Source organism: Lipophrys pholis (assembly GCF_963383615.2).
Source record: "Lipophrys pholis genome assembly, chromosome: 1".
Taxonomy (NCBI): Eukaryota; Metazoa; Chordata; class Actinopteri; order Blenniiformes; family Blenniidae; genus Lipophrys; species Lipophrys pholis.
Genome location: NC_137635.1, coordinates 14494639 through 14506086, shown reverse-complemented (window position 1 = coordinate 14506086; position 11448 = coordinate 14494639). Strand labels below are relative to the sequence as shown.

Sequence of the window (11448 nt, the reverse complement as noted above, 5' to 3'; positions counted from 1 at the left end):
TTGATGACGTCAAGACGCGACACCAAAACAACACGCTCCGTCGCGCTTTTGGATTAGCCAAAAGGATTTTTTTTTTCAAATCACATTTTTAAACCATTTAAAGCTCGAAGTCAACATTTTGTGGACATTTTGAGAAACGTCCGCGAGAATGCAAAGCGGAAGGTTTTGAAACGAGTTCATCGACACTTGTAACGGAGGTGGATTTTAAGGTAAATGAGCTTTATTGCTTAACGTTAGCCAGCTGTGTTCATAGCAGTTTGTTATTCATGCAGCAAAAAGATTTTTTTTGCGTTTGATTGTGTTTCACCACTTTAAATCAGAACGTGTGTGGTCAATACATCCACGGATCATCCCGCTGTCACGTGAATCTCCACTGATGCCCAGCCAACAAGCATCTGTGAGCCCCTCACGGTTTATAGCTGGGCTCCCTAGTGCCTGAACACGAACAATCTACCTGAGATCCAAATGAACAAATCGAATGGGCCCCATATAGGTTCACTTATGAGGGTTTCCTTTATGAGTCCTCGTCAGATGAATGAGGGTACATGGGGTCACCTTTGTAATCAAAAAAGTTACCGATAGATGGGCTCAATATCGGTAAATAAACAATAGTCACACTTGATAAAACCATATGGGCTAGATTAGGGCAAATGATACATAGGTTCAAAGCAGTACACCAAAAGGGTTTTACTCATATATGGTTTAAATATGGGTAAATACACAATAGGCCCATTGGATCAAACCATCTGTTCATTTAATAAGAATAATAAGTTTGATTGATGTATGCCTGTGGATGTGCTCATGTGTTATGAAGTGCTTCAACTCATCTGGATTTCAGTTGTGTTGTCGTCAATGGGTCAGGCCAATCACATCATTGAAGAGTGACATTCAGCAGAACAGTCTGGCACTGTGGATGAGTGCATTCTCAGTAGCTCTCTGACACTGTCCTTCATGTGTACTGAGTCGCCTTGTGCTGCGTGTCCTCTCTCATTGAAGGTTGCAGCATCATGGTGGATGTGGCTGTGAGGAGCGAAGCCGCCTGGGTCTGTCGCACTCAGGGACGCAGCCTGAACGAGGTTCTGCTTCCTGTTCACGTCGGTAACGAGGAGGAACTCAGTCAGTCAGACACTGAAGAGATTAACGGGTGAGAGACTCAGAGTTTTACACTGAATTCAATATATCTGATGGCATTCAGTTCAATTTATATTGCATGAGTTACAACATCTTTATGTTTGTGAATATAAAATACAGAAAAAAAAGACAACTCCCCTTTAGCAACACAAATCTAATTATATATGAAACCTCATGATACTGATCAACTTGTCAAATTAGAAGTTCGTCTTAAATAAAAGCTTGGATGAGCTGTAATTTTCTGCTTCCGAACTCAGATAAAACAGGAGTTATGATGGTACATTGACCTCCAGTGCCACTGTGAGGAATCTTTGAGTTACTTTGGACCAGGACTTACAAGTCTGCAGGACTTTCTTGACACTGTTGATGTGGGACTCTCACAGTGGCGGCGCAGTGCTGTTGGAGCAGGTGGAGGAAGGAGCTCCCTGCGTCCTCACGCTTCACTGCAGCCCAGACTCGTCCACCGCCATCAGCCGCCTGCTGGTCACCAGCGAGGCTCGCACCATGGAGGTGTACGACCAGATGGGAGAGTACTGTGGGACGGTACGGGGGGCAAAGGAAGACAGCATCCAGCCAGACAGGTACTGCACGTACACCGAGGTTGACTGAAGAGGGAGCTGCACAGTTCAATGTCTTCCATCGACTCACAAAGTAACACCAGTGAAGAAAACATCTGAATCGTCTCTTGTAGAGGGAAAACTTGGTGTTCAGACATCCAGGATTCCATTCATTTTGAGCTCCGTTTTCTCTTATTTCAATTGTTGACTAATGAGCAAGCGACATTAATCGTTATTACATTCAAGAGTTCTTCTGTTTGATCCTAAATTACTGTTTTGTCAATCAAACATAATATGATTGTTAAAACTGGTGTTTCTCATTCCAATAGATGTTTATTGGTATTTAAATGATGGAAGCTGATCAGACTCTTTGAAACTATTAACTTCATGAATGAAGGTTGCGATTATTGAGCAATTTTCATCATGACTCACTATCGGCACCCCATGTACCTCAGTGGTATTACACTAAAGTGTCACTTTCAATGCCAAAAGTTATTTTTAGCTTCTTTTTTTTCATTTCAACCCGAGTGTCTATTTGTTTTCCCTCTGGTTGTATTTCCACTTTATATGCAGCATTTTATCTAATAATTTTATTACACCTTATTGCTAGAAACGGCTTTTGCTGCACTATTTCGACCTAGCGCTCCATATTTTGAAGTTATACTTTAATATTTAGACTTCATTGTATTCTGATTTAACACAAACAGCCTGTTCAGTTTTGTAAATGCCTGCAGTTTAAATAAAGACGAGAGGCTGCAGCTTGTTGTAATTACTCCTTTAAAAATGACTAATAAACTGGGTCCTACTGCGACTCTCTACTGCCATCTAAGGGATAAAAGAGTCGCACAACTTTTACATAGTGCACCTGTGAACCAGGGGTTTTCTCCGTTTTGTGGCTCACAGTGCAGACAGAGGGCCTTTCTACAGGAAGCAGCTGGTCCTGGATCAGCCATCCGCCTCGTGTGAAGTGAAGGTGAGTGAACGCAGACCGTCTGTACCGATGCCCGACAGCTTCACCACAGTTCTTAACCAGTGTAGAACTACTGATATAAGTGCATACATAAAGATAACAATAAGTTGTTATAACAATGCGGTGTATGTCCCACCCGTGAGTCCACACAGAGGGTGATAATCATGTAGTGAGAATTTAGTGAGGTTTTGAGCCGATCCACGAAGCAAAGCTCGTCGTTTTCATAGCTGGAACTGGTGGAATTGGTTACAATATTAGAGATTGTTGTACATTTCTCCGTGTCCGTGTCCCTCAGCTGCTGTCTCTGGCCGGCCGGAGCAGTGTCCTGGTGTGTAGGGTGGTGGTGGTCCTCCAGCCTCTGCGCCCCCCTGCAGCCCGTGGCCCCGGGATCGACATGCAGCAGGTCCAGAGTCTGATGGAGGAGATGGGAACCAGTCTGTCCCCTGGAGCTCAGAACTTGATGGACATGGTGCAGGTCCAGCAGAAGGTCGGAGTGTGAGTGAGGGGGAAGGAAACAGTCTGACATCCAGCATGTGGCTATAAGCGGTCGTGTGTTTGTTTACTTCAGAACCAGAGCAGCTCTCTGGGCGGGTTCCTGCCTCTCCTGATGGGCGGTGGAGCTTTCTCTGCCCTGACCAGAGGAGCTGGTGGCGGCCACCTCCTGTCTGCAGACTCTACGGTACAGTACAGTCTGTGCTCCGCCATGCTCCTCACCCACACACAGGAGCTACTCCAGGCTCTGTTTCTGCTCCTCTAGACTCTGTTTCTGCTCCTCAGGCTCAGTGTGCAGGTTCTTCTGAGAGCTCCTCCTCCTCCACCTCCTCCTCCCCGGACCAGCCGATGTCTGACGTCAGCTCAACCACCGGTAAACATTGTCTTTTCTCTCTAGAGCAGTGGTTTGTAGTGCGGGATGTGATTCCTCTGGCTGAACAGGAGTCAGGGGGATGCCTTTTCCCTGTAGGATTGCTTTCACCTTTTAAAAATGGCTAAAATAACTGAAATAGCCTAAACAATTAGAACATTTTTGAAGACATTTTAACACTTCACTGCGATTTAACTTACTTGCTTACCTAAAAATCTTCCAATCACTGTGTTTTTTGTTGATAAATGTCTCAGAAAGATAAAGCTGAATACATTTCTAAAAAAGCTTTGGCGTTTCAAATAACCTGAAAATGAAAGTCTTTCATGGAAACATCAAAACTGGTTAAAAATGTTAAAAATGGCCACTAAACAGATAAAGATAATCAAACTATTGAAGTAGTTAAAATAGCTGCTTAAAAACAGTAAAACGGCTAAAACATATTAAACAAGTGGTGAACGAAACAGTTTGGAACAATAGTTAATTACAGTTTTGCGAAACAAAGATTAAAGATTAAACACATTTTACAGCTTCAGATTATTAATTATTAAAAAAAAATCTCTTTAGTCTATAAAGTTTCAGGTAAGAAGGATTTTTGTGAATATAGCCGAGATGATATCTATATGTATTTAAAGTTAATTCGGTTACATATGACCTCCTCTGACATCTCATAAAAAGGTTTTCCTTCCTGTTTTTTGTCTGAAACCTGATTTTTAAATGCAAATTGTAATGATTCTCCTTCGAACATGTGAGTGAAACATGCCTTCCCCTCCACGTCGTCCAGGCAGCAGTGAGGTGGAGGGTCCGGTGGGCCACGCCCAGCTGGCAGACATGATGTCCCACTTCCTGAGGGGGAACAGCAGGGCGGAGCTTCTGCCCATGCTGCAGAACGTGTGCGGTCAGGTGACCCAGCTGAGGCTAGACGAGGCGGCGGCTGAGAGGGAGAAGACCTTCAGGACCGGTTCCTGGTGAGTACGGCCAGAATAACAGCATTGATGTGTTCAAGCCCCCTTCTGGTGGTACACAGAGTTAGAGCTCAAGTCTTGCCCAGCCGGTATTTGAAGCCACATAGTTCCCGCTAACCGCTGGTTTGTGATGATGCATTTTGTGGAATAATGAATGAACTATCTCCTGATACAGCTGACCTGGTTACTGGCGGTTAGGACACTACAGTCCGGTCTGATCTCTGGCTGCTCTTTATACTGAGGAGACGAGAAGTTTGAGATCAGAATAAAAAAAAATCATTAAGTGTTATTATGAAATAAGAAACAGGGGAGATTGTGTTTCTTCTATATATTGACAGTTATACTAACAGTAACTACTGTTTAATACCAATAAGGAAAGAAGTGGAAGAAAGACAATTACGTAATTCTAATACAAGTGTGATGTCAATATTGTATGGTGTACTTTTTTAATAATATTCAGATATAAATGGATATAAAAGGCAACATACAACAAAAGTAATGAAATAAATGCAGTAGGTATATAACATATATAATTAAAGTAAAGCTATTTACAAAAACAGTCTTGTAATACTTCTATGTACCACTAGATAGAGCTGTGGTCACTGTATCCTTCAGTCTGTAGCCGAGGTGATAAATACAATGATGGGTCGCTTGGCTGCTGGAAACAAACTGATGAACAGAGTATTGTAAGAAAAAGCTAGAGAGCTCAGAAATGTGCTCCCGCTCCAGCGTCACACCGGTCCCTCATGGACCGAGCCGACACGGCACCAGAGCGCTAAACACATCGAGAGGTCATATTGTCTTCAGCTTCACAAATGCCTACGTGTATTTGTGATGCGGGAACAGTGAGCATTTGTCGTTGAGCATCGCTGAGGGGTTCAAACAGATGCGGCTTTCATCGGTGGAACAATAGTTTTGGTTGTGTTATGGTGCTGATGGAGAACATACACACACACACACACACACACACACACACACACACACACACACACACACACACACACACACACACACACACACACACACACACACACACACACACACACACACACACACACACACACACACACACACACACACACACACAGAGAGATCCACAGCGCTATCAGACCTGCTTCTTTCATATTAGTCAATCCGAAGGGTTCAAATCCATCTGTGGTTTAAGACCTACTTAAGAGATCAACGAAAACCAAAGTCAGACACTTTATAGGACATAGAACGGAGCGAGAAGACTGGGGCAGTGTGGAGCTGTATAACTCATGAGTCACTATAAAAAAAAAAAGGAGCCAAGAAGACAACAGAATTAACGATCTCTTCGAGGGAAGACAAGGTTTGGATGCAAACTAAAGTAAATGTTCACACAAGAGGCAACCTGAAGATGCAGATGTAGAACTTGCAAACTCCGGAGAGAAATTCCCCAGGATTGCCACTGTGGCGTGCTGCAGCCCACATGTGAATGATGGAGAGTGATTGTGCGGGCTCTTAACAGTCGGGCTCTTTGTCCGAGCCGAGCGGCACGAGTGGGTGCGGCTAGAGCTTCATCTTAGTCCGACTCGACTCCGAGGAGCACAGAGGGTATGTCTTCCTCACAGCACCCGCTACTAAACATTTTAACGCTTAAACATATGACTCCGACGTCACGCCGAGCCTCGTTACGTTTGTTGTTGGTGGAAACTGGTAAAGAGCTGCTGTCTCTTTTTATTAGCATTAGCAGAGGGTCATGTGCGTGATTGTGAGTGGTTGGAATCTTACCATGAAGTGAACTTCCAGATTATACAGCATCGGTGAAGGTACAAGGAGAAAGTTCCTCCAATGGTTCCTGGAACTTTGGGAAAGTCCCTGCAGTTGAAATTTATCTTTCATAATGGTTTTTGCTCACTGTCAGCTGGGATCAGGTCATTCTAATTCCGACCCAAACTTAGAAGAAATGGGGAACGGAGTTATTCTGCAAAATGTGAAGTTCTCCCCTGTTTCATTTGAAACAGAGTCAGAAATCAGAGTCACAGGTACAGTGGGTGGCAGGTTACACACACACACACACACACACACACACACACACACACACACACACACACACACACACACACACACACACACACACACACACACACACACACACACACACACACACACACACACACACACACACACACACCCTTTGACTCGAACCTACGACCTCAAAATGAGATGACAGCACCAACCACTAAAATCACAGGATGTGCACATATTTGAAGAATGACTCCGTTCTTTCTGTCGGACCGCTCCCGGGTGGCTGAGGCTGCATTGCATTGTGGTCCATGTCTTCAATCTGCGGCTTCCGAGGTCTTTGTTTGACTTTCACTGCAATCTGCAATGAGTTTCACTGTATTTTGAACCAAACTCAGGAATAAATGCAGTGCCTCAGTCAGCGGTGCTTGATGAAGCAGAGGGGAATTCCCCCGCGGCGGTACTGCTGAGCAGACAGGAATCAAACACCAGGGACAGACCGCTGGACACCAGCCACTGGCATTGATCACAGCGAGGCGAGATTGAAGATCGTTGGAGCTTCAGCTTCCTCCAGGGCAAAAACAAAGTCACGCTGCAGGAATCTGCTCCAAAGCCACAAAGGCAAACAGATGGAGGCAGAAGATCAGAGTGGAAATGTGTTGTAGAGCTTTTGGTGAGCGAGACTTGTGAAGCATGTCTGGTTTGGAAATGTCTCCCAGGTGGACAGAATGAGGCAGAGTCCGAATGAGACTGACTGCGAAGGGGAAAGAAGACCATCAGGGTTTGAGTTGTTGGGTTTTTTAATTCAGTCACGACCTTCAGCTCACCACACTGCCTGAGGAAGTTGCTTTCAGGTGATCATACTGATTCCAGCAGTGTGGAAAGAAGCTGCAATAACATCACTAGCTAAGACACGTGAAGAGAAAAGTGTCCAATTCCAAAACGCTTGGATGGAAGCGTGGATAAGGGCAAAATATGAAAGAAGAATTTACACGCCACATGTAGCCACCAGCTAATGCTAAACATCTAGCCGCAAGCCACCATCAACAGTCTTCTTTATATTTTCTTCTGTAATGAATCTGAATGAGTGTGTTAAAAGTCCCAGCCTGCTACTGAGGGCCGTTTACCCGACAACGAATACCAGTGTATCCGCAAAACTTTCTTCACTTTTGGGGGGTCCGTTCACACGGCACCTGTGTGTGGCTCCTCTGTATCCGCGAAGTTTTTAATCCCTCCAGCAGAGACTGCCGGAGGCGACGGAGCGCTGTTACTGCTCATGCACATCTCTCCCCTTCCTTCTGCTCATCCACTTGTAAACAAACATGGCGGCCCCGTAGTGCTATGGCTAGCGCTCCGTATTCTAGTTTTATTGTCCATATCAGTAGTTTAATAGTTGAGACTCACCCCTGATAGCATCCGATGTGTCATCAGTCCATATGGATGTCGGGTTCTCTCCATTTTTTTCACCTTTATAGCGTATTGTTCTCTGCACACGTCTGTACGGTTTCATTACAAAATCAAGCAACAGCGCCCTCCCGTGGCCCGGCAGGCAAACTACATTGTTGTCAGTGTGTCCGCTGCTGCCGTGTAAACGCTCTCCTTTTTTTTTTAACGGATTAGGCATTGTCACATGAAACATTGTCGTGAGCTCGTCTCCTTCTCTCCGCAGGGAGCTGGACTCCGCGATGGAGCGCCGCCTGGATGAGATGGAGAGAAGGCTGAAGCAGCACCTGGACCGCCGGCTGGACGCTCTGGAGCAGAAGCTGGACAAAGCCCTGCTGCTTGTCCTGAACAACGGGGCCAACAGCGGCTCGGCTGAAGGGGCGGCCTGCACCCGGCCATCGGGGGAGATCGCCATGACGATGACGGCGCAATAACTCTCGGACAAGGAAGCGTCATTTTAAACACCTAAATCCAGACAGAAAGGCGTCCCTGTCGGACTAAAATGTACTAAAACCTGCAGGCCAGCAGCATAAAGTGATGCTGTAAAATGACTAAACATACTTTCCTCCACCAGCAGATCACTCCCATGGTGTGTTTACTTTAATATGAGATTATTCTGGAGATGCACTCTGCACTGCATCAGAGCCGAGCATGTAACCGTCACTGTCATTCTGAAACGAGGATTTGTTCTGTCTGAAAACGGTAAAAACCGAAGCAGGAAACGTCCTCATTCATCTTGTTTGTCGGGAAAAAGAAATTCTCAAATCCCACGATGTTGGAAATTGGTTTAACCAGACACTTAAATGTATCATCATTCCTCCTAATAATGACACTGTAATGTTCTGAAAAATATATATGTCTGTAAAACTATTAAAATGACTGTTTTGACCTGTGATGTTAAACTGTACTGATGCCAACAACAAATAAAAATATATTTATTCAAATAATTCAGTGAATTGTTGCAGTAATGACACAGATGACAGGTGACATGTTACAGGAAGTTCTTTTAAAGTCTATATTCACTCATTTTGATAGAAAAGAAAGTTGAGAAAAAATTGACTTTTCCAGGAGCCAATCGCTGTGTGAAGAGCCGAGGAAACAAACAGGCACACTAGAGAGGCGGAGCTTCGGAAGGTAACTGAACACTTCTATTGGATGCAGACTTAGGACACACCCACAAATGTAGACTTATGTCACCGGACAGTTTTTTGTTAATTTCAATTAATTAATTCCAGATATGTCAAAAACATACAAAATACAGATACTTACAAAAGAAAATTAACTTATTTGCACTCATTTGAATCTATATAACTATATATACTAATCTGTAAATAATTAAATCTTTATTTCATAGTAAAGTAGAAAAGCTTATGTAAGAATAGTCTGTTAGTCTTTGTTTTAACTATTATTTTCTACACATTGGGATAAATAAATAATCAGCCAGCAGACACAAGACAAAAAGCTGCAAAAATGTATTGAGATGAAATTAATATGCACTAATTCAACAAGAACTTGTACATCGCTTGTTGATGGTAATAGGCTGCTTTGTTTGTTTTGGATCCTGATCAGACCATGTGAGTCAGAAAGTCTCTAAAAATGCTGATTTATGGATGTTTTGTGAGAACAGTAGTTCAGGGAAAGTGTTGCTCAACTGTTCTCCCCCCGAAGGGTAAAACCACATTCGGCTGAAGTTTCCCAGAAGGTCTTCCAGTGAGTGAGTCATTAAACGGGTCAGAACTGAACCACCGAGGTCACAGAGAGTCCTCCACACAGTGCAGGACACCACAGGCCCGACAAAGGTCCTCCAATCAGGAGCAAGACGGACATCAGCTGATCCATTAAAATTGTATATCTTGTGTGTCTCAGTTAGGGCTGAAACAACTAACCAATTTAATCTATTATAATTCTGAATGACAATAAAGATATATATCAATCTAACTAGGGGACAAGTTAGGGTCACCAGTAAACCTCACATGTATGTCTTTGCACTGTAGGAGGAAACCAGCCAAACCCTTACACACAGGGAGAACATGCAGACTCCACACAGACAGGTCCCGGACGGTTTTTGAACCCCTGACATTCTCGCTGTGAGGTAAGAGGTAACCACTGCTCCACCATGCAGCCCTACTTTATTAATTCCAGAGAGTAATTCTTAAAAGTTTCTCCGCACAGAATGAAAAATAATAATAACAGAGTACAACATTAAAGTATCAAATAAGTATAAATAGAATATGAAATAGGTGGACATTATTATGTACAAGGAAATATCAATATATTTACGAGCCAAACGATGAATAAATATACACACAGAGAAGGTCATGTAAATATATTGATATTTCCTTGTACAGTAAAAAATAATTACAGAGTGACATGACCTGAGAGCGATCAGCTGTTTCCTGTCAACAAACCTGCTCTGATCATAAAAAAGAGCTTCATTTTCTGTCAGCATCAAAGCATATTGGACAGAGCAGAGCAAAACTCAGCAACGTAAAGAAACTAAAAGAGATGAAAAATATTAAAGATAGTAAAAAAAAAAAAAAGAAGAGGGAATGAAAGAAGGCTGCGTCTACAACATGTAGACCACGTGACAAACATTTCATTAAAAACATATTAATACGGTCCTACCTTGATTTATGAATGAAATTCGTGATTCTTTTGAACAAGAATCCGATTAATTATCACCTCCTGCTTCAAATAAAAATCCACTTTAGGCAATAGTTTGGAAATACAGGTCGTAAACAGCAGCGCTGTTTCTTACTCTGCAGCTGGGTCATAAGAGCAGCATTGAAGTCTCTGTACACATCAGCGCCCTCTACCATGAGGAAAAGGAACTGCCTGCATCACCTGCTGCATACGGTGACCTGGCAGGTCAATGCAACTGCAGAAGCACGAAACACTACAAAATTCATAAAACACTTCAAAATTTGCAGAAAAAGCTACAACCCTACATCTCAAAAAACACTACAAAATTAAAAAAACAAAAAACACTACAAAATCCATAAAACACTACACATATCAGAAAAAATATAAAATTCATAAAACACAAAAAAAATTGCAGAAAAAAAACAACAAAATTGAGGAAATGGTTGAAAATATATAAACGCAAATTGCAGAAAACGCAACAAAAAATATTACACAATTCAGAACTCTACAAAGTAGTATTGATTCTAATAAAAAAAAAAAGATGGATTGTTCTTCTGTCCAATCAGCTACATGTGTGTCATTGGCAACGCTTCCAAGCAGTGATAATCCCTGTTGTCAGCAGGTACCTACCTTTTCCGTTGTGTCTGTGAATTTTTTCTGAATTTCGCAGTGCTTATGTTGTGGTGTTTTGCATTTCCAGGCCACAGTAGGTTGTAAGATCACTGAGCACTTGAAGTTACGGTGGCCCAGGGTCAACACAACTGCAAAAGCCACAACGTGACATTAATCAAAACCATTCAGTAGCAGTGTTATACTTTACAAATTCCGTGTTAAACGGAAAATCTTTCTTTTTGTTCAAGCCATCAGATAAATATCTCTATTTAAATTTCACTT

At 42.9% G+C, this 11448-nt stretch overlaps 1 protein-coding gene across 1 annotated transcript; it reads left to right on the top strand.

Moving 5' to 3' along the window:
- The first annotated feature begins 11 nt into the window (after positions 1 to 11).
- On the top strand, positions 12 to 8852 carry cUnh10orf88 (chromosome Un C10orf88 homolog). Its single transcript, XM_080478400.1, has 9 exons — positions 12 to 209; positions 997 to 1144; positions 1515 to 1712; positions 2592 to 2661; positions 2954 to 3145; positions 3227 to 3337; positions 3436 to 3523; positions 4302 to 4485; positions 8138 to 8852. Exons 2-9 carry the CDS (start codon positions 1008 to 1010, stop codon positions 8343 to 8345), a joined length of 1188 nt encoding a protein of 395 aa, XP_080334526.1. The 5' UTR covers positions 12 to 209; positions 997 to 1007; the 3' UTR covers positions 8346 to 8852.
- The last annotated feature ends 2596 nt before the right edge of the window (positions 8853 to 11448 follow it).

What these genes read in the sequence shown, in the direction of transcription:
- cUnh10orf88 (XM_080478400.1), top strand. Translation starts at nt 1,008, where the DNA reads ATGGTGGATGTGGCTGTGAGGAGCGAAGCCGCCTGGGTCTGTCGCACT. An exon ending in TCCTGTCTGCAGACTCTACG is followed by an intron (nt 3,338 to 3,435) that starts GTACAGTACAGT and finishes TCTGCTCCTCAG; the next exon opens with GCTCAGTGTGCAGGTTCTTC. An exon ending in TGACGTCAGCTCAACCACCG is followed by an intron (nt 3,524 to 4,301) that starts GTAAACATTGTC and finishes CACGTCGTCCAG; the next exon opens with GCAGCAGTGAGGTGGAGGGT.